We start from the raw sequence: 19,833 nt of genomic DNA on the forward strand, positions 1-19,833 counted from the left end.
TTTTTACTCATTTCCCATCATCGGCCCACTATCCTCGGGAGCCAGGGCCGCCCCCTAACCAGCTGCAGCTGGATCTGAGAGAGCGAGAGCGAGAGAGAGACAGAGCTTCACAGAGGAATTTCCTGCATGCGGCAGCGGCAGGCCAGAACCTGCTTGGCCCCTCCCACTTCCGGCCCGGCTCTGACGTCGCGGCGATGCGGGTCCCAGCTCTGACGTCTCACCGTCATCTGCATTTCCTGCCCCTCCCCGGGGCCCACTGGCCCAGCTGAATGGGGGAGCCTGAGGTGGCGCACCGTGCTTCCTGCGAAGGGGTTTGTTTACAGTGCAGCGCGTGCCTGAATCAGATTACACAGGGTCAGCTGACTGGAGCCCCCCCCCAGAATTCCGGGCCTAACGCATGCTCCTCCCAAAAGCTCAAAAACATACAGCTCAATGATAGGATAGCAACTGAGGGTCACTCCTGTTCTTTCGGAAATTCAGCGAAACGCACGATAATCATGGAGACAAAGGACAATTTGTAACATCTCTTTCTGTGTCATTAAATGACCGACTATGAAAGATACTAATTACAATGTATATATTTAAAAAATCTGGCCTTCTTGTATGAGGAACACACCAGTCTGACGACTTCAACAGCATCTGGTGTTCTGAGGTAAACAAGCTTGATCCAAACACAGGGAAGAGCTACGCTCACAGTGTGTCCACAGTGCCAGCTGTTTTGTTAACAAATAGAACACAAGATGATTTGTACGCAGGGTATGGCTGTGTTTCAGATTTTACAGAACAGCTGTAATTAATCTAAATAAGAATATAATGAATATCACTCTTATTTAAATTACAGGAAAATGTGGAGCCTGTTACATGTATAGCTCCCCAACCATTTCAGTAGCTTAAGTCTTTATCATGTCTGTTTTAGTTCATTTACATGGACCCTGCCCAGCAACACGCCTGGAAGTAATTATAAATGTTTGTGTCCTTGTCATGCGATGGCATGCGGCATGAGAAGGAAGGAGCACTGGATGTTCTGGACCAGCTATTTAGTTACAATTGACAGGATCTGGAACACAGAACACCAGTGCCAAAAACAGGAAAATATACTCAGACACAATTCCCTCCTGCAGAGAGAGATCTACAGGACCATCAGTCTCATAACACAGAGACCTGTAGCAGAGCACAGTACCATCAGCCTCAAATACAAAAGATCTGTAGCAGAGTACAGCCCAACAGCCTCAAACACAGAGATCTGTAGCACAGTACAGCCCAGTCAAACACAGCACAGCACCACCAGTCCAATAAGAGGACTCCAGTTGATAACATTTTCCATAAGAGCACTCAATTATATTTGTTTTTCTTAGCTGACAGCACATTACTGGGAGTACTAATACAAGCAAACCTGTTTTATCTACACCATCAGTTTAATGTCAAAGTCATGTTAATCAGTGTAAATGCTGCAATAGTTAACACCACAGATTCCAATCATACAAAATGATGTGTCTAAATCATAATTCCTAACATTTATAGTACTTTTCTTGAAAGGTTGGGAATTCGGCCAATGCATCAGGTAACCCCATCCTCTTTGCAATAAGTGTCATGGGATCTATTATGACCACAGTGAGTCAGGACCTAGGGTTAACGACTCATCCGAAAAACGGGAGCTCCTACAGAACAGTGTCCCCATCAATGCACTGGGCCGTTGGGGTTTATTTGACAGGAGGGAAGATCACCCCCTAGTGGCGTACTTTCATCAGAAAATTAACTTTCCAAGGTGGTCTCCCATCCAAGTACGAACCAAGTCCACGCTTGTTTAGAATCAGCCATTTGGCAGGAGCAGGACACAAGGTGGCATAAAGCATTGACTTTGGAAATGAACATAAATGAACATAAATTTAGCAAATGAACAATCGATCATGCTTACAAAGCTAATAGCAGGTGGGTGGTAGAGTCAAACACCAACAAAACAGGTGAGTTAAGAGTAGCTAGCCATTTTAACAGTCGGTCATGTGTTGTACAGTCAGATGTTTTCGAGGATGAATTTCAAACCAGGCATTTAGGTTTTCATTGATTAATGATTTAACGTATATTTAGTTCATATTTTCAAGTTCAACATATGTGATCTCACCATCATTTTTGACGATATAAGTTAATAAAACTAGTAAAACTACAAAAATTAAATAAAATGTATCACTGCTTATGTCAGACAATAAATCATATATAATAGAAGAAATTAAGGGACAAGTTATTATGATACAGGAAAAATTTAGTCCAATTTAGACCAATTTAGTCACCCATGGAAGTATTTCCTTCACCAGGAATGTCTATGTCAGCACTAGTCAGCTTTGAACACTCATGTGCATATTTTAGATGTTTTTCACCACATAAACTGGGGGATTTTCCATTGTTTTCTGCCAGCAAAGGTACCAGTAAACTGGGTTTTCAATATCTCTGATATAAATGATACTCAAAGAGAGTATCATTATGCTTCATTGTCATTATGCTTTAAAATCATGAGCTGTAAACCTGGTTTTAAAATACTTGGATAAAATCTGTAAGGTTAAAAATGCTGATATTATGACTCTCATCCATAATATTTGTGTTAAGACTTATATCTTGCATAAGTACAAACAGTCATAAGAATGCATAAGTCACATAACTCTCAACTAGAATCAGGAAGCAACAGGTTAAATTTAAAAGATGCCATCCACCATTGATGAACTGCACACACTGAATGCCCCCATTATACTGTAATTATATAATGACTGTCATTTTTTTCAGAGCTGATGAAAGGCAGGAGTACGGCTGAGAACAAGCCCCCAGGGAGCTCCCACTGTGACGAGCCCCACTGCGAGGGAACTGTTTCATACTACCCTGAGAGAGCAGCTGTATAAATCTATTTGCAAATTAAACACAGTGCATAGATCGTGACCAATAAAATCGCACTGTTCATATATTTAATAAAATGTGATTAATGCACTGATTAATTTACGGTGAAAGTAAATAGCTTTAAATTAATCCAGTGTAGTTCGGTAGGAAAAATTTCTTTCTGCAAAGCGCAATTCAAAATATGGCTCACACAACAAAATAAAATAGCTAGTCAACGATAATATTATTATACATCACAACACATCCTTTGTTGGACTTTTGAAAAAGTAAACAGTGAAACATAAATGTAATATTCTTGCCATTATGCTCTGTTCATGCCACACATGTATTCTCCCATTGACAACACAATAACAAAACGGTGTAACAGTAATTCATGTTTAAGTAACTAAGCCCTCTCCAGTGATGTTGTGGGTAGCATAAAGGGGTGTTAGTTTAAAATGCTATAGAACGCTGAATACGTCAGAGAGTGGCATGCTTTTACATACCCATCTTTCTCAGGTCATAGATAAGAGGCACTGAGACCTGGTAAATGAGTTCATTATTAACCAGAGGTGGCCAGCACAGGTCCCGGAGAGCCGCAGGGTCTGCTGGTCTTTGTTTTCACCTTAAATACCACAACCACTTTAGACCCAAGAAACCAAGTTGAGGGGGGTAAACTATGTAATCGCCTGCTTTAATTGATCAATAAAGTGCCAAGTACAACAAAAACCAGCAGGTCCCGAGGCCCTTCAGGACCTGGGTTGGCCCACCTCTGTTCTTGACGTTTGCTGACGCGAGGAAATCAATGCCTGACGCGTTCCGCACTGCTGACGTATCACCACAGTGCTAAATGCTTCTGAGCTACTCCAGTGTTTTCCTGGTAAGAGGCCAGCCAAAGCAAGGATTGCTTGATTTAAAAAGCTGTCCCATTGTTAGGACTGACAAAAAAGGATGCGATGGATGGAATGTGTTAGGCAGAGGACTCTCGCGTCTTTCTCCGCTCCAGTACCTACTGTTATGCCCCTCACAGTCAACCCGCCCACCACGTCATAGCCCTGACTTACGCACTTGTCTTCTCACTGTATGACACTCTAGATAAACCAAATGCCAGTAATGTACTGTAATGTAATGTGATTCTTACAGATCCATCACATCGCAGCACTCTGATAATTTCACTTTTTAAAGCAACAGTGAAATCCCATTTTATTTAATAGACAGGGAACACTACTGCACACGCACAAATATTCAGTAAAAATGCTGGAGGCAAAATAGAGCAGGTTCAGAACAGACAACTTTTTGTCCATTGCAAATTTCGTGTTTACTGAAAGTGCTGATCATCCGGTCAAAGACCTTCGTCAGAACATACATTTTATTCAGTACAAAATCCAGGGTGCCAGAGTGGAGTCCCCACATGCACTGGCTAACACCCAAATTCACAGTAAATATGACTGCAAAAACATCTGCTTGTTAGTGCTTGAATAGTAGCAAAATGACGTTTGGAAAGCAATAGAGTAAATTGGTCATTTGCATTTTAATCTGAGTTCAATTAATTTTCTTCAACCATCAGAGAAGCTGTAAACTGTTTGTAGTTTCCAGGTCTATGCTTGCAAAAGGTAGGATCTGCCAAGGCTTATTGCACAATGCACTACAAAAGGGAACAAAAGCCTGTAAAAAATGGTTAATGTCATGCATTTTTTAACTTTTAAAGTACCAGTACTGGCAATAATACAACTTTGTGCTTGTGCATTGTTGTCCGTGTTTGGACTGCGCAAGCTATTGTCACTGCTTTTTATCTAATAGAACAAAAGCAACTTTGAAATCATGGGCGTCCATCTGCCCAAGTCACAGAAGTGTCTGGGGTCCAAATTCACGCTACTTAACCGGAGCATTGTTGTTTTCCGTGTTTGGTGGCAATCATTGTCACTGCTGTGTTTTCTGATCAGAACTGGAGAATCTGAATCTGCGCTCTCCACTGTCCACTGTGTCATTAAATGAACACTTTGAAGCCTCAACAAGAAAAGGCATACACACTGCTGAGTAGTGGACTGCACATCACAGCCAAAACATTATACACAGGTTTAGTCAAACATTTTTCTTAAAATGCCTCTCACCAGGCATTTTCCTGATCGGTATAATTATTACATCAAATGCATCGACAGGCACAAATCAAACTGTCACAGCTCGAGTGATTATGCACCATTGTACTGGCAGCAGTACATTCAGTAGCTATGTTACTGATGTGGATATGTACTGTAGCTTCATTCAGGAGCCTACATATGTTCAATTTGTTATATAGTTGTTACTGATTATGTTATGTAGTTCTGTTCAGCAGCTAGCCCATGTTCACAGGCCACAAAGAAAGTGAGCCAAGCAGCCTTTTCACTTGCTCATGGGCACAATATTAGTCTTTTTGTTACTGCATATCACTAGTCGTCATTAGTGTTTCATTAGAAAAATTTATTTAATTTTAGTACACAATAGTTTTGTCAATTACTAATTTCCTGATGTGGAAAAGCGATCTTGAGGAATGAAAAAAAACTGACCTTTCTAAAATTCTCTCATACTTTCAAAACACCTTTGACCTCTTTTCTTCAGGGGGAAAACCCTACCCTTGCCTTCTACAGTTCTAAAGAAAACAACTTTGACTACACTCTTTCCATTCTCTCCCAAACATCAAATGCTCATTATTTAACAATCAGAAATGAAATTCATTAACAGCATGAGAAATAATAAACATATCCATTATATTACGCATGCACACACGCATAACTGTAAACTAGCACCACAACTAACATCCTCAGTCAATTTGAGATGGTGTACATGAGGACATATCCTCCAAAATGCTTCTAGATATCAACATCATAATTGGTGACTATATAATTATTGTCCATACATGTGCCTAAATATGGTTACCTGGCTTTATAATAAATAAATATACAAAGATGTTGGCAGACAGATACAGACAGAACAGCTTTGTACACTTTTTATTTTCAAGAGCTTGTTAATCAAGAACTCTGCTTACACAATCAGGGAAAATAATGCATAAAATAAAGCCTAATGGCCACTGTACCTGTATCTGGGCTGGAGAGGCTCAGTTCCAGGCAGTCTGTGTTTGAGAAGAGGCTGGGAAGAGGGCTCTTGGATGTGAAGGCAGTAGACCCTCTGCACCACCACTGAAACATCTCGCCCCATCCAGCCTGCCACGCCGTATCCCTCGATCACCTCCAGCAGGGAGTCGCACATCGCCTCGCCGACACCCCACGACTCTCCCTGCAAAGAACAAAGCAGCCGGGAAAAGACGTGAAGCTGCTGGGCCAATATCCCCCACACACATCAATCCTCTAACCACCACACAAACCTATACAGCACATAAACCCCATTCTAACCACCACATACCTTTACACCGCACATACACCCCATTCTAAACGCAACACACCTTTACACAGCCCATAGACCCCATTCTAACCCCCACACACCTTTACACAACGCATACACCCCACTCAAACCACTACACCTTTACACAGCATATACACCCCATTTTAAATACCACACCTTTACACAGCACATACACCCCATGCTAACCCCCACACACCTTTACACAACACATACACCCCACTCAAACCACCACACACCTTTACACCGCACATACACCCCATTCTAAACAACACACACCTTTACAAAAATGAGCTATAAATGAATGCAAGATAAAAGCACCGTTTTGGCAGCAAGCTTTTCCTCAGAGACAGCGCTGTTCTCCATCAGATGGAACACTCTAGTCAAAGGGTACGGGGTGCACTTTCCAGCTGAGACTCGCCCCCCTGCACAGGCCCCGTCCTCCAGGACCTTCTGGCTGAAGTGTGTGTTGAGAATGACTGGATTATTTTCACCTTCCATTACAAGTTTCTGCCTAGTGAGGAGACAAAGGGAGATGAAAACATAACTAGAGTATGAAATACTGAGCATATTGCTATATAATCAATGAAAAGTGGCCATGGCCAAATTATATTTTGTCAAATTAATCAGAGAAATGATAAAATGATTATTGAAATAACATGGCCAAGTACAGTGGAGTGTAGTTGGGTTTACTTGTAGCCCATATGAGTCACTGTAAACACTATGTCATTGTAAGCGAAATGCCACCCTGTAGTAAGATCCTTTACACAAGTTTTCACACTGCCCAGCAACTGACACTGTTAATGCTATATACCCCAGTATTTCTCAAGAAGGGTATGGCAATGTGAAACCCGGATATCACCCAACCTGTATCCCAACAATTATGTTTTCATGCCATAGGCATTTTATATGAATGCATTCATGAATACACAGAGCGCTGTTAAGTACAGGTTTCTAGCTGATGAGAGTACAGAACCTTATACTTAATGTGGTAGTACCCATATCATTGTCCTGTATTGCATCTGTTAGTTAACACAAGAAAGTTCATGGATTTTATCAGCCCTATAGACAACAGACATGACAAAAGAGCATTCCTATGTTGATAACTAATTTTACACAAAAAATTCTGATGAAACCCTGTAATTCTGGCCTCTAGACATGTTCATCAACACACGCACGTACAAACACATGCACCAACGCATGCCCTTAGAGACTAATAAAAGATAAAACCGAAAGACACAACAATTTCAGTTATCGACCAGATGAAATTAGGTGTTAAAGTTTCCAACTGACTTTCAAAAGCTGCGCGTACATACGGAATGCTTTCATGTCATTACCACTTTGACACCATTTTAATTTCAAGCGTGACTTTTAGCAACGCCCCTGTGGCTTTGTGCATCTCGCAAACAGATTTCAATCTATCTATACCCGTTTTAAAGTCAGCAGTGAGAGAGAAGCTTGAATGGTTGGGCAAGTCTCCACGTAAACTGAAACCACAAATGCATATTAAAAGCTGGCAGAAAAGGTCATAGATCTCAGTAAGATATGATACTGCTGCCGCAGAATACGTAGTTCAGGTGTCCTATTCTTACATAAATGCAGAAAGGGCCTCCGAAGTCTAAACACACAGGCTGAGAGTCAAATTTAGATAAGCAGCACCCTCCTCCCACCTCACCACCACAATGGTCATAGAATATCAGTAGAGATCTCTCAGGTTGGTTCAACTCCCTCCTGCTCAGTGGAAAAATACACAACTGATATATGGCCTCTAACTTGCTGAAATGCTTTTTCCACCCCGCTGAACTCAGACAGAGGCAGCTTAACAAACTTCTCAAAGACCTGACCTGACACGCTCTTTGTCAACTCACAAACAAAATAACCTTTTGGGTTCAGCACAAGTTGATACTTTCTAAATTTCCATATATTTTGCTGAGCTTTAACAACAAAAAATAAACTAAAAACTTTTGCTCAGCTTTCAAGCTTTCAAAGTATGGCTGAAAACGTTTTGGTCCCACTTCTGATTTCTTCCAGTTGTTCTTCCATGTGTAACCAAATTGCTTCCTTCTGTTAAGAACACAAATTAAAATAATCAAAATAAGACCATCATGGAAAATCATATGAAGTTGTTCTTCCAAAGAGTTCTGACTGAATTACAAATAGTGAGGGAATGTATATTTCACAAAAGCTCTATAAAAAAGTTGATATCAATGAAATTATACACAACTCATTTTTATGCATTAAACTGCAGTTATAAATGAAAATCAGACGTTATAAAATGTCATGGGTGAGGAGAACTAAATGAAATGAAAGTTGCAAACGACATATTCCCCCTTTCAACTCAGCTGTGTTTGTGAAATGTTTAAAATAAATGTTCTTATTTTATATTCTACTTGTATGCAAACAAAAAGAAATGCGTCACTAGTTAGCAAACACATTGGTTTATTTTTCCGTTTCATTACTCAAAATACTACATAGCTTCCAAACTAATATACAAAAGAACAGGATGATTCAAGGGAGCTAACCTCCCACTGTGTACCACATGCTCAAATTATCCCAATCAACGAAACCTAGAAACAAACCAAACTACGGACAGTGCCTTTGGACAGACTAACAGTTTTTGGGGTTTGGGGACTGGAAAACAGGCAGAAAACAGAACGAAACAACAGTAAAGGAAGAACTTCGCTCAATCTAGCCAAGGAAACAGCCAATAATATTTTTGAAGAACACTGGTTCTAAATAAGCTGATATTAAAAGGGTGCAATTTCAGTTTCTTGAGTGCTCTCTATTTGCTGTGATAATTCATTGAAACAGACGTGGATCGGAACTGATAGCAATTCTCTCCAGGACATTGTGTTCCGCTCCTGGATGTCTATGGGAGCGTGCTTGGCTAAGGGAACCGACAACGTGCCCCGGACGTGTTGCTCCAGGGCATCAGGGTGGTGCTGTACTGGGTTGAGGGAAGCCTGAGAGAACCCTGTGTGTGTCATACGTTGTGCTGCATGTTCTCATGCATACATTTGATGGCTTTATTTTGCCACAAGGTTCAACATGAGCATTAGAACGTTTGCTTCAACGGTGTTGAGTACTGGTAGAGCCGCTGATAAACACTAGCAGCACGCTTCCTCAGTCACGCTTCCACCTCTCTTGCCAACCACAACATAAACAGTGCCTCTCCCAACATCTGCAATATCGCTCTCTTTCTACAGCCATGCTAGGATAAACAGAAACTTGACTCATCACTTAACACAGCACCAGAACACTCTGTGGATGGAGAATATCAGCTGGAATGTCTTATGCCCAGGCTTGCTGCTCAGTGATGCTCTGGGCATTCAGCATGGTGCTGGCATGTGTGCAGCAGGTCATCCTCTGATGAGCCTCTTTTTAACTGCATGGGAGCTGATCCTGTCACGGCCATATTCCGGCGGTTCGGGATGTGCAAAGATGACCCTGGAGGTGCCTCGGTTACATATGTCCACCATGAGCAGGGACGTCGAGACGCAGCAGAAGGGGACAGCATCAAGAGAGAGGGAGTGAGAGACAGATCTCAAAGACAAATTGAAAGTGCACTTTTTGCCCCTACTGTTATTTCCTACGTTTCAAAAGATACTTTTAATCATTCTGTAAAAATTATTATTAATTTATTTATGACTGTGTTGGTCACCAATCTACACACTGAGCCGACCAGAGGAGGATGGGTTTCCCCCTTGAGCCTGGTTCCTCCCCAGGTTTCTTCCTATCTGCTACAGGGAGTTTTCCTTGCCACTGTTGCTTTAGGCTTGCTCCTGTGGGGGTTTAGGGCAGGGTTGTCTGTCAGGATTGGCGTATTGTGACAATTGCTGTGACATACGCTATATAAATAAAATTTTGTTGATTGATTGAACTGTAGTTGGATCAGCGGTCATAGTGGAGTTCATGTGATAATGTTGGATCAAAGGTCACAATTGAATTGATGTGATTGAGTGAGATCAGTGGTTACAATGGGACTGATGGAATACGACTAGTAGTGATATGCCCAGTAGGGGTTATGATTTTAAGATGTATTATAATTAATTATAAATAACTGCCTTCGCACAAAAATCATATTATCCTGGAAGGTTAAAATAAGGTTAATCAGGGTAGTTGAAACATGTGATATAAATTCAAATAGTCTGCTGCTCTCAAGCAGTGTTCAGACACTCCCATTATGAACCCTGTTCACCCCTTATCTCAGCCACAGCCTTTTACCAGGAAGAAGGACTGAAGAACAGCACAGTGACTCAGAGGGTTGTAAACTGACACCATAAGAGCTATGTCTACAAATGTAAAAGGTGAGAGTATTGTAATATAAAAAGGACTCTGTAGCGAATCATAAGAAAACACTCAAGTTGTAAAATTTATGAGAAAAGCAACTTTCCACAAAAGGTGATAAATTCACATCAATTACATAAACCAGTTAGAACTAAGAATTGACTTTAGAATAGCTTTGTGATATTTCAGTACAGAACCAAGTTCCAAAGGTAAGCAGAGACCCAGGTGCGCTTGTCAGTAGCTTACACAACTGGATTTCCCGGCCTATCCAGTGCCCTCAGGGACTTTGTAGGGAGGGTCCTGCTTTCTAGAGCAAAGAAGTGAGGGGATTATGGGTAGGGAGGATAATGCTCACTAGAACTGTGCAGGCAAGTGAAGGATTGTGGGTAGGCAGGGTCCTACTCACTAGAGCAGTGCAGGTGAGTGATGGATTGTGGGTAGGGAGCATACTACTCGTTAGAGCATTGCAGTCCAGTGAAGGATTGTGGGTATGAAAGATGTTTGCTAGAACAGTGCAGACGAATGGTAGATTTTGGGTAGGGAGAAACCTGCCCATTAGAGCAGTGCAGACAAGTGAAGGATTTTGGGTACGGAGGATCCTGCTTGCTAGAGCAGTGCAACACAGTGAAGGATTGTGGGTAGGAAGGATCCTGCATCCCTGTTTCAGACAGGAAATCCCAAAGCTATGTAACATTCCAGACACAGACATAGCACAGCAATGTGCTAAAATAACTTTTCATGGCATTACTGGAAAAGTCATCACTGAAAAGTCCAAACAAATACGCAAAAAAAATATTCTGAAAATAAAAAAAATTATTTGAAAATAAAAACCTCCAATAACAAATTCTTGTTTATCATTTTCACAATCCAAGATTTAGCCATTAAGCACCTCCTGAACAGCTTGTATCGCTCGTACATGACATGGAGTACAAAAGGGAGGAGTTCAGTCATCACAACTATAAAGACAGGCTTTTCCGCAGTGTCATTCATCCAAGGACCTTAAAGCTTTTAAAGGCTTACTCAGAAGCCACCTCCACTGCGTAGCACCCACGCACGTGATGCAATGTAGGCATTTCCCACCAGCAGGATAACAATGCCTTCAATTCACAGGAGGAGGAGGAGGAGGGGTTCTTAATCAGCCAATCAGACCGAGAGATGATCAGCTGGCCACGGAACATTACGTCTTCTCTTGAATGACCATCTGCAGAACTACTACATTCTGACTTAAAAACACAGGGAGGTTGCAGAGAGCTGCTAGAATGACATATATGCCAGTAATGTGCTGCATGTGTTTCCAATTGTGTGTGCTGGCGTGGCCCCTGGTGCATTCCCACAGCTCGGCAGCGATTATGAAGTGTTCCCCAGCACAGCTGAAAACGATCCCACTGTGTCTCCCGCCCAACCCCCTTCCCCCCCCGCCACCGCGCTGGAAGCCACCTGACCACTGCCAGGAAGAGGAATGCGCAACATTCCCAGGAGCGGCCTCTGACGTCAGAGCGGAGCGCGGGCCCCCCTACACAGCCCTCCTGGAATTTCCAGAGCGGTCGCGCGCGTGCGCATACACACATACACACACACAAACGCACTCACATGCATGCGTGAATGCTCAGAGAGGCCGAACAGCTGGAGCTGGCTCCTGCTCAAACTGCCAAACATCAGCAGAGCCCGTAGACTTTCAGTCACCCCTCAGCCTTCTCAACCTTCAGCTCCCAGTCTTTTGTTTTTTTCCAAACTAATGGTCTCGCTAAATTTAAGCTTATTACTTTTTACACTTCACAGAAAAACATATATATATATATTAAACCAATGGAAAGTAACAGGAAAAAGAGGTTTTATTCTGAGTCAAGACACCACATACAGTGTGGCGAGACAAGCCAAAACAATTGCCATTTAAAATGTAACACTAGTTAGCATTAAAAGTGCATCTAATCTAAATTTGAAGTTAGCAGGGCTTCTAACTGTTAACCAAGTTGATTGTCAAAGTTTCAATACAGAATTTTTTAAACAGAAGAGAACTGCACATGATAATGTGATTTTGCTGGCAATTGGGAGGCATGGTGTGTGTGTGTGTGTGTGTGTGTGTGTGTTACTGTGTGCGTGTGATTTGTATGTGTTTGAGTGTGTGCATAGGACAAGGGAAAAAGATAAAGTTACTGTGGCTTTGTAATGCGATTAAGAGGATCTTAACAAAAAAGGTTAAAGGTTGCCAAGCATTGTTAAGATTCTCAGAGTGTAACAATGAAGATAAGAGGCGTCTTCACTCAAGTGGAGTTACGTATACTCTTAAAAGTGCTCACATCAGGCAATCACTTCAGGGAACTGATAACAGTAACTCACCACAAAGCGTGAAACAAGGGTTTGATTTAAAACTACTTAAAGCCACAGCTAGAGAATGAGCTGTTCTGAAATGTGCTGTAAGCCCCTGCTGTTAGAAATTACATCTGGACAGCACAGTTGTGTAATGTTAGTGCACACAGGAGTCTAAGATAAGAACATTTTGCTTCCATTTTTTCATCCAGCCATTTCCTGTAACTCCTCACAAAGAAATTACATTAATAATCCAGACGTCCTAACAAGCAAGTTGCCAAGCACTGGCAATGCTGAAAGACAAAATCAGCAACTAGTTTTGTTGGTATTTAAAAATTTCACGGAAATGTTATTAGTTTATCCCCAAATTGCATTCAAAGCCCCTTAGTCATATTGCCATAATCTTTGTTGGCTCACCACCTGAATGAAGATGATTCATGTATTTAAATCCTTTGAACCAGTTATATTGTCAGCAGAGGCTATTCAGCTAATTGTGTGACTTTTTTTTTCAAAAGCACTCTGAAATAAAGTTTGTCACAACAAACAGGCTTAATACTATGCAATTAATCCATCCCCATTTTAAAATGTACTTTTTATTTTCATTTTTTTAATACAATGTGGAGTAGGTTTTGCAGATCAATTCATTCCTATTTTTTAAATTCCATGATGGCAATCTCTGAATCAAAACAATGTAAAAACTTCAAGGAACATGAACTGAATTCAGAGGCTGATAAATTCCAATTTAATTCTTCAATATGAATTTGACTTGAATCAATATGAATTTCAATACATTTCCATTAAATTCTAATGCCTAATCTGTTTCATTCGTCACTATGAACATTGCTTATTTTGATAGTAATACCATAGTTACAAGAAATGGTTAAAATGTGATTAAAACACGTGCTAATATGAACAAATAATTATGTATTCTATGATCATATATTTGTGATTTGTGTACATACAACACCCATTTCCCCAGCAAATTTCTGAGTGCTTCTGTCTCCATCAACATTTCTAATTACTTTGATTTTTTTTTTTGTCGAGTGTCAGCATAACTGGTTTACAAGACGCCCTTAAACGCCAGTCTACCGTGGTTGCTATGTGATTTCATGGCTTACTTTAAAAAAAAAAAAAAAAAGTTTTACCTAAAAACGTAAGAAGATAAATATAACGGAATTCACTGAAGTAAGCCAGACTCGCCCTTATGGATTAAATTCTGTATAAATTTTTAAAAAAGCACATAAATAAATAAATAAATGAATAAATAAATAAATAAATAAATAAATAAATAAATAAATAAATAAATAAATAATAAATAAATAAATAAATAAATAAATAAATAAATAAATAAATAAATGAATGAATGAATGAATGAATGAATAAATAAATAAATAAATAAATAAATAAAGCAAAAACAGAAAATAAGATAAGCAAAATGCAATTTGTTGAAAGAAGTTAGCACAGCCCTTGCCGAGCAGATGGCCGCCACACACTATTTTTACTTGATTACTGAATATCTCAAACGCAAACTTCAAGCAATGTCATGTTGCAGTGTACTTCGCAAATTTAAATTTAAATTACAGACCGACCCAGTTACTATTGTATATTCAACAGTCTGGAATTATTCAAAAGGTGTATCAAGTATAAACTCAGAATCAGCAGACACATCTCAAACACAAAAGAATGGCACTTGCATTGTGTTCCTCTTAATCTTAGATTTCATGCATAAAGGAGAATAATTTTCACATAGGCATGTGTATGAAACAAATGATAGTGGGTGCCAGTTAAAGTCACAGCCAGTAAATCCAGGCTATTGAGCAATTCATCTATGTGTCAATGTTCTGCCAAAAATACTAAATATACACTACACCTTGAAACCAAATACATAATTCCACAGAAACAACAGTCACTCTGTCAATTATAATGACTCAAGGTCCAATGCAAGAACTTGTCACAGACACAATACAATGAACTGATTTAAACATGACCTATGTAAACATCAAGTTAGATGAATCCACATGTTGCTACACAGAAACAAAAAAATGAATACAGAAGGAAACAAGACCATAAGGAAGTGGAAAATTAGAGGCAACTTTGAGATGCAGGAAAAACTGCCAGCACTTGTACAGTGCGTACACAGAAATAATGTATGCCAGCAAACACTAGGGTATAAAATATGCACAGTGCTTAAGGATACTTATTAACGATTTTATCCATGCTGTATGGTGCGTTTATCAATAGGGATGATTGAATCTAGATTTTTTTACCGATTACACAGTGACGCAGATACTGATACCGATCTACAAAGCAGTTTCTCCAACGCAGCTGTAAAGATGCGGAGACTCAATTGCATTTCACCAGTAAAATTTCTTTAAGATTGTGTTTGTTCTATTGAAAAACATTATGTTGCGAGGCAGAGGTCATAAGGTTCAAATTTCTTCAGACTGAAAACATTTTTAGTTCAACACTAATTTCTGAGTAACGTATAAATCAACCTGTGTAGTGTTCCCAGGAAGGCAGTGTCGGCTATAGGATTTTGGTGGCCCTAAACAAAAATTTTACAAAATGTAAAATAAAAAATTAAAACCTGAATTGTGTGGCCCACAGAAGCTAGAAGCGTGTGGCTTTAAACAACAACTTAGAGCATTCATGCCAGCATCCAGCTCAGCAGGAAGCTATGTAAACACCTCACTCTGATCATGATACTGTGGCTAAGCTCTTAATTTAAGTAACCATAATCACAGTAAGACATACAGACTTTACTCGCGTTATTATAGAACTACTGGAACAAGTCAACAGCTTCAGTGGACTTCTTGTTACGTGTTCACACTGAGTATGACTGTTACTGCTGTCTACTAACCTTGCCAAACTAACCAAATCCTGCTAGTTTGACAGGCAAGGCAAGTGGGTTGCCCAAAATTACACAATTAACCCCACACTTACTAACTGTTCACGGCAGAAGGATGTACCGCTGTCTCAAGCTCTACTCTTTTCAAAACTTTTTGCCAGTAATGCTATCTGAACCAGTCGGTTCTGCTAAATATGCAAAATGGCAAATACAAACCACTGTTGCATGGCTCAAGTTTTGTGAAAAGTGGCGGGAAAAAAACTCTGACTCCTCCTATTATGCAATGTGATAAAATGAACAATTATTTGCATGTAAAGGGGAACAGTAGGAACACGCTTCTTATGCAGACACATGTAAATGGCTACATCGCAAAATTGATGATGACTGCATTATTGTGTGCATGAAAATGTTGTTATTGACTTAATGAAGCTAATAGATATTAAAGGAGTTATTTCAGACTGGGTTCAAAACTGGCTGTAGGTTAGAATATGCAGTCGATAAGCCAGGTTCGCACAGACGAGACCTTGGTTTGTGCAGACACAGCCCTTCCTGTCAAACTCCACCACCATAACTCCGGCCAGGTGAAACCCTCCCGGGGCAAAGTGAACACAAATCACCCCTACGAGGGCTGCCGGCCACACGCCACGGTCACGGTTCAGATTCGATACAGGACGTGGGGGCCACTGACATATAGAACAGTGCCTTATCAAGATGAGCTACCCAGCAGCACCATTAATGGAATAAGATTTCAGAAGTGTGTTCACTCTCTTGAGACCAGGACATCAGTGTCCTGAGAGTGCTCAACTCAGACATGTATTGGTCCTGCAACCATTCTATGAGTTGAAGCGACTCTGCATCCTAGCTCCATTAGTACACGATACACTACAACAATGCCACATATAGGGTTTTTAATGGCCATCATTGTCGCATAGTTTGTCCATTTAAGAAGCGCCACAACTCAGTCTCATCTGCAACTATACCAAGCATGACAAACTGGACAATAGCGACTATTTGGGAGTTCATACAAACATTCTTTCAGCATAAAAAATTTGTATACCAACATAGCAACAACATAAAACTAACAATAGGCCAAAGTATGCCAAAAAAGTTGTGAAAAACATTGCTCACTAAATAGAAAAATAAACAAGTGAAATATCAAATCTTGAGAACTGAGCATGGCTAAGGTGTACCTTTGCCTAACTGATATGAATTTGGGGAGTGAATTAGAAGAAGAGAGAGAGGGAGGCTCCTCCGAGTCCAACAGCATTGATTCACTCAAAGAGGATACATACCGTACGAGCACGGCAAATATGTCCTCCTTGATTTGCATGTATCACTGTTTGAAATATTTCAATTATATAAGTTTTTTATTCAGCTCCACCGTCACCATATTTTTGATATTGTCAAATTCGCATTGGTCATAATCGAACAGTTAGCCTTTGCTAATAATGCCGAGCATATTAGCCTTTGCTAATAATGCTGAGCATATTAGCCTTTGCTAATAATGCTGAGCATATTTGTATTGAGGGCTAGCTAATGGATAATCACGGTTATCGTAGGGGCTCGTTGTGGCCAGCTTTGCCAGAATTCCTACCACTCACAATGAAATTGACTGCCTTTCAAGAGGTTTGCGCCAGTCTCTAATGAGGACATTTCACATACTGTAGCGTAAGTGTTCGTAGGTGGCTCAGTCATATGCTATACTATGTTTGATGCACCGATTTGCCGTGAAGGTAGAATATTCAGTAGTTAATTGCTCTTAACTAGACACTTTAATGTCTATTAAAGACGATTTACCCACTTTACATCACACTATGTCAGAAATAGCTATGCATAACACAAATAATAAATGTCCAATATTCACACACCCCAGGACATAAGTCAGCTCAAGCTTTAATTTTCTGTAATGTGCGATATGGCAAAATGATTCCTCTCAAAAGAGGCCATACATTTTTAAAGGCTCAATTATTGACTGACAGCTGAAATTAGTGCAGATCAAGGTTCGGAAATGATAAGTACCTGGGGCCTCATTTATCAACCTTGTACACACAGATTTGAGCAAAAGCTGTGTGTATGCTCAGTTCCAGACCAATTATGTGATTAATAAAATCTTAACTTGACAATGAAAGGTAATGTGTGTACCGTAGCTATTCAAATGACATAGCAGTTAATTTCAACAAGAGCAGAAAAGCTTCAATAATTTCACACAATCATCAATCAAAGAAGCTATATATTACTTCAGAATCAACCAGTGAGCACTGCCATATATAATATATCCAATAAAATAAGTGTATCAATATAAGTGCATCATAGCCACAATGTTTTTGAATGGTAGGTAAATATGATGACGCAACAAACACATGAAATGGTTATCAACAGGCACACACCAAATGAGTAATTTGTGAGGAAATTATCATTGTGGCCGAACTGACTCAATATATCACTGTATGCAGAGGCATCATTTTTCATTTACATGCACTGTGATCTGCACTGTTTTGTATGGTACAGTACTGCAGTGGGAGAAATTAAATGAACCTTGGGTTACTGAACCTAAACTATTTGTGGAGTTGAATGAGGAGAACTGAATGTTCAATGCATATGTTGTTGCATATGTGTTTGTTGTGGTAACCGTATTTATGACACTTGAATCGTTTTCAAAAGCATTATGTCAAAACTCATAATTCTGCCATGCCCTGTCTGCCAATCTCATCAATTTCCATCGAGCCATTCACCAACATTGCACAGACATAAAAAATACAAAAAGAACAATAGTAGCCTTAGGGTAAAATGGAAATGGCTCTGTACACCGTCTTTAAAAATAGTGTTAAAAAGAAAACAACACTGTGTTAGCATGCCGACTTTCTCGACTGACGGGGACATGCTCTGTATAAATTATCCATTAATGATCCAAAGTTCTTCCCAACTGTGGAATCAGCAGTGTGTCCAACATAAATCATGCTCTGAGTGTTTGTATTACTGTCTGCATCGTCTGCAGATGGTAAAAACACCACCTTTTTGTTTTTTGGTGAAGTTCTCCTTTCAAATACAAACTTACATTGTGTTAATCCTCCATTAAGTCAAACCGACATTGTGTTAAGGTTTAAGGGAAAAATGTATGAACTCACACAGTTTAAAATTTTTCAACAACCTTAACTGCTCAGATATTGGCTTCAATAAACACAATAAACAAGACCAAGTTGGAGATCCCCAGCTCTAGACTAGAGGGGCTGAACGGCCAGTTCTCATCATCATATATTTGTGTGTTTTCACCTTAAATGCAATTACTGACACAAAGACAGAGCACTAAAGCTTTAACTGGTTGCCGGGTGGTTACATTTGAAACGCAGTAACCTACAGGACAGCAATGGTCTTTGACCCCAGTGGCTGATGACGCTGCATTCCCGCTAGCGCTGCGGTTAGCGACGGGACTCTCACCATTGCGGGTACACGTGGACGGTGTCCCCGGGGCTGGGTGCCAGGTGGCCCGCCGTGTCCCTGCAGAAGAGAACCAGGAGCTGCCCTGTGGCAGACGGGCAGGGGGAGGCGCTGGCCTCTGCCCCCTGGCACACGGCCACGTGCATGCCGCAGTCCTCCCAGACGGACAGCAGTTTCAGCGATAGCACACCGGCTTTGCCAACTGGGGAAGAGATGGAGAGACAGCGCCATCAGTAGCAGTTATCATAGGTGCCAGCAAAGACAGGGATTACTCACGCGCCAAACCAGCCATTATGAACAGATCACTTCCTACTCAGCAGCATAAGCACTGCACTAAAACCTTTATGAACTTTACCACTAGCCAGGGTGGCTGTCCTTAATTAGTAATTATTCATACAAAGCTACATGTGAGTGAACGTGTTGCCAATCATGGCACGAAGAGGCAATAGCCAATCCAGCACACAAAATTTTATTATATTGTTCAAATCCGTCACAACACAAACGGAACTGGAAACAAAAGAAAAAAAGAAAAAAAACACAGTGCAAACACAATTAAGGGCCTGGTGTAAAAGTTCTACCGAAGAGTACAGGAAACTCGCATTGTGGTTTCAAAAATTAAGACGTAAGCAAAACGGACCAAACACTTCTCACTGTAACAAAGTGCTGGTGTAGGGGGAAAACGGCCATTTCAGTCACTCGATTAG

The 19,833-nt window shown here is 40.4% G+C and overlaps 1 protein-coding gene across 1 annotated transcript in view; it reads right to left on the reverse strand.

Moving 5' to 3' along the window:
• Positions 1-19,833, reverse strand: part of spidr (scaffold protein involved in DNA repair) — a 70,836-nt gene that overhangs the window by 23,780 nt on the left and 27,223 nt on the right. Inside the window, exons 8-10 of the mRNA XM_064345570.1 lie at positions 19,130-19,331; positions 6,574-6,766; positions 5,930-6,129 (exon numbers count right to left, since the gene is read on the reverse strand). Coding sequence (XP_064201640.1) covers positions 5,930-6,129; positions 6,574-6,766; positions 19,130-19,331 — 595 coding nt within the window. The remainder of the gene's footprint in view (positions 1-5,929; positions 6,130-6,573; positions 6,767-19,129; positions 19,332-19,833) is intronic.

This window comes from Anguilla rostrata, chromosome 8 (assembly GCF_018555375.3).
Source record: "Anguilla rostrata isolate EN2019 chromosome 8, ASM1855537v3, whole genome shotgun sequence".
In the NCBI taxonomy this organism is placed as follows: domain Eukaryota; kingdom Metazoa; phylum Chordata; class Actinopteri; order Anguilliformes; family Anguillidae; genus Anguilla; species Anguilla rostrata.